The 4,005-nt window shown below is 39.8% G+C and overlaps 1 protein-coding gene across 1 annotated transcript; it reads right to left on the bottom strand.

The window, feature by feature from the left end:
- Nucleotides 1-263: 263 nt before the first annotated feature.
- ATF3 (activating transcription factor 3) lies at nt 264-2,666 on the bottom strand. Its single transcript, XM_062489289.1, has 3 exons — nt 2,427-2,666; nt 1,418-1,525; nt 264-461 (listed from the first exon to the last, which is right to left on the bottom strand). Exons 1-3 carry the CDS (start codon nt 2,664-2,666, stop codon nt 264-266), a joined length of 546 nt encoding a protein of 181 aa, XP_062345273.1.
- Between the last annotated feature and the right edge of the window lie 1,339 nt (nt 2,667-4,005).

Raw genomic sequence — 4,005 nt, 5'->3', positions numbered from 1 at the left:
TTGTCTGTAGCTCCTAGGAACAGCAAGTATGACAGGTGCAAACCCTACATTTGAGGCAGAAGGCTCTTCAGTTTGATTGAGACCAGATCTTCCCAGGGCAAGAATCGCTGTCAAGCCAAAAATGATCCTTTCCACTTATGAAAGCACTCTGCCCTTCCTAAAGGCTCTTGACTAATAGAATCCTACACATTATGTCAGACTCCCCCATGGATTCTGGTAGCTGTTAAAAACATTATAAATATTTCCACTTTTGCCGTTGTCACTTAACCTTGTAACGTGCCTTCTTTGATCTGTTGAATAAAAAGATTTCTTTCATCTTCAGGTGTCCTTCCGTTCTGTGCACGGACTATACACGTGGGCCTGTGCAGATTTAGCATGTATATCAAATGCTGCTTCTCGTTCTTCAGCTCCTCGATCTGGGCTTTCAATTCCGCATTGATCGTTTCCAGCTTCTCTGATTCCTAGTACAAAGGACAAAGAGAAGACCTTTACACTGAGAAGTTCAAATAGTAAGTCGCTGGGTTTTTTTTACAGTTGTGCTCTTTTGTTGGTGGGAAAGTGTATGGCTGGCAGAGAAAGGAATCACATGTACTTAGTGTGCTGCAGTGATGAAACTGTACATTCCCCAGTCAGTAATGGCCTGAAAACCAGATTGAGAGTTACCTCCTTTGGCCTCTAGAGAACGTAATGGAAGTTGAACAGTGAAATTCAAACTTGTATTCACTTACAGTGACAGATACCCGAAGCATTATTGCTATCTTCTTCAAAATTATTCTGAGTTTTTTGGGTCAAAAATTGACTCAAAATTATCTACGCTGCTCCTTAACTCCCTGGAACATGAAGTCACATATCTGTAAGCCCATGTTTAGCTAGCAAAGTGCAAACATAACTTTTTTTCCTTGCTCCTAGATATAGGAATATACAGGCTGTATACCTAGATACAGGCCTGGTGCTACTGAAATACAGTTTTATATGACAGCACAAGAGGTGAAGATGTGACTGTGCTTCTAGGACAGAGAATCTGAGTTACCACACCACTCTGTTCATAAAGAACTGAGAAAATATTTATAGGTGTTTCCAGGCTCTCTGCAGTGAATATTTCATGAAACGTGATTTTACTTCATTTTGTGTTCAGTGTACACATTCAAATTAACGTTATCCTCACAGACAAGACTGGTCACTTGTAATCACAGTCACAGTAATCTCTTTTCACTCCTACCATGCTTTCAGTTAATGCCAATTTTAACCAGGTTTGGATTTAATAAATGGCATGTTTATTTTTCATGACTAATGCTTTTAAGGGTTTACAGAGTTTGGGGGGGCATCTTTCTGATTTTCTACTATGACAGTACCCTATGCTATCTGTTTGGATCCAGGCAGGATGACAGATTAAGAACAACTCTAGCCAGTCACTTACTTTTTGCAAACATTCTGTTTTTTCCTTCTTTTTGTTTCTGCACTTTGCCGCAGCAATTTTATTCCTTTCCCTTCTTCTCTTTTTTCTTTCATCCTCTTCAGGAGAAAACTGTCCCACAAAAACAGATACACACAATCTATAAGATGTTGTAAACAGGAGACCTGAATTTTGATAACTTCCGGATTTTTAAAATCAACATGGATAGTGCTGTCAGTGCTCACATCATGAGTTACACAAAAATGAGATTCTGACCTTGTTTGCTGTACAGTAGAGGGGTAGGAACGTCATTAGAATTGTCAGTAAAAACCTGACTGGAGTGGGGTTGTATGCAACCTATAGGACGGCCCATTTAAAATCAGTGGTACTCAAAAAACTTACTGAATGTGTCCCCAGGTTCCTACACCTGCATCTCTCCTCCATTTCTCAGGGAAGAAAAGGAGGAGGGGCACAGGGAGCAGAGTGGAGGATGTGTGGCAGCGAGAGGTGAGTGAATTAAAGGCAGTGCCAAAAAGGGAATACTAACACACTTCCTTCTGTTTCCTGTGGAGGCTCAGACCAAGATGTTACTCTTTCCTTAAAAGAAGCTATTTCTCCACTTTCAAAGAGCAATGTTTTTCATGGATAGTATCATCTTTAAGCAATAACTTAGTGTGGACAGAGCAGGTCCATGTCCTAACCCCACGAATTCTGCTGGACTGTCCTCAGGGAAACAGAACTTCAGCAGTGACTTATTCCAAGTTCAGCCACCACTGGGCATGGAAACTATATTAGCACTTGCTCTAACCACTGTAAAACATTGTCTGTAGTCCATAATTAAAAATAAATTACCTAACTATGAGAAATACCAGAGGGCTTGCCCAAAGCACTCAACAGAGAGCCAAGCAGCTGGTTTAAAAGGAAACAAGTATGTACAGAGAGCTGTCTATAGTCAATACAATTACTGGTCTTGTGGCAAAACTTTGTTAGAGAATTAATCACTCGCACCAAAATTCTGTTCATAGAGCCCTACCTCTGTTTTCAGCGTTGATGTTTCGACTGGCCTTTCAGAAACAGTCACTGTGTCCAAAGTGGAAGACATCCTGTGGAACTGACGCTTGTTCTGAATGGCAAACCTCAGTTCCTCCTTCACCAGGGGGGTTAAATTTGTGAAATCATCAAACCCCAGTGACCCTGCAGGGGACAAAGTGGGAACAATTGCGGAGGCGCTGACTTCTAAGGCAGATACCTGGCCTGAGTGTTGGACCATCATTTTGCTGAAAGATAAAAAGAGATAATATTGATAGTCTTTCAACAGCTTTGGAAAGGCAAATAATATCTCTTAGAGGTATATTTCATACTGTGAATAATACTGTAGTTCTTACACTGCTTCACCCCCATTCCTAGTCTACCCTAATCTCTCAACAGGGCCAAGCAGTTAAGAATTTGGACACTCAAAACCCCTTCAGCTTCATGTTAAGTAAAAGTTAGTATTGAAAATTAAGAATAGTATCAGCACATGACAAAATTTCTAGGTGTTTCTGAAACTTAACATTTAAAAAATTGTATGCAAGTATGTATACTGTTAAGTTTTAAACTGGTAACGTGTGGTAAATAAGAATCGAGTGAATAGGAAGAGAAAGAAAATAAGAACAAAAATCAGAAAGCAAATAAGTAGTATTATTATTTAAAGCATAGAAGGAGAGTAAGAGTATCTTCATCTTTAGAGCTAAATCAACACAAATTCCAGCTTCATATGGACAGAAGCATACCTTGATCTTAGCTACACTTAGCTCAATGAGTTCTACTAGAAGCTGAAACTTGCTAACCACAAGAGGATCTGTCACAAAATTATCACACTCAGTTTTACACTTGTAGATTTGGGTATAAGCTCCTGGAAAAATAGTTAACAATAAGAGCTGGCACAAAGGCAAAAGTCTCTATATGCTCTGTGGCTTCACAGCACAGGCTGAGTTGGAGGGATTGACTCATGAAAAATGTGAAGCCATTTGTTTCATTCCTTTGCTCTTGTAAAATTCAAAACTGTCCTTATGTGCCCTCTACGAGAGGGTTGGAATTCTTAAATATTCATGGCTGGATCTTCTCCTGACATAAAACACTGTGATTGAAGAGTCTTTAAGGGAATTATACAAATACAAACTTATGGAGCAACCTCATATCTAGTAGACTTCTGAAGAAAATAAACCTATCCAACAGTGCTCTCTACTTTTCTATTTTTAGTAATTCTTATTGGTTTTTTAGCCAATTTTGAAGGGACAGAGGCCCTATGTGCTTTGTGGAAACTGGTGGCCCCACTGAGGGAGAAAGAGGCAAAACTCAGCAGTCAGTCATCCAAACACAGTGGGCTAGCTGATGCACACATCCCTGCAAGTCACAGCCCATCTCTCACCAGCAGAGGTGAGATAACAGGTCTGGAAGAAAACTGAGCACCTTTTGTGTGTGGTCCAGGGGATAAAATGTGCAAATCCATAGGAAAACACATTGTAATACTTCCCTTGTTCATAAAGTGACTTGTGTTAAATTGCATTTTTCTATGTTGGATTTTACTATGTCGGTTTTCCAGCCATCTTTGGTGTGTAGATTTTTGTTGT

The sequence above is a fragment of the Cinclus cinclus genome, chromosome 3 (genome assembly GCF_963662255.1).
Source record: "Cinclus cinclus chromosome 3, bCinCin1.1, whole genome shotgun sequence".
Classification (NCBI taxonomy): domain Eukaryota; kingdom Metazoa; phylum Chordata; class Aves; order Passeriformes; family Cinclidae; genus Cinclus; species Cinclus cinclus.
Note: the sequence above shows the minus strand (reverse complement) of the source record. Positions and strands in the feature narration are given on the sequence as shown.

Coding starts and splice junctions, on each gene's coding strand:
- ATF3 (XM_062489289.1), bottom strand. CDS start 2,666: ATGATGGTCCAACACTCAGGCCAGGTATCTGCCTTAGAAGTCAGCGCC. Junction 1,526..2,426: donor CATCAACGCTGAAAACAGAG/GTAGGGCTCTAT, acceptor TTTGTGGGACAG/TTTTCTCCTGAAGAGGATGA. Junction 462..1,417: donor AAACAGAATGTTTGCAAAAA/GTAAGTGACTGG, acceptor CCTTTGTACTAG/GAATCAGAGAAGCTGGAAAC.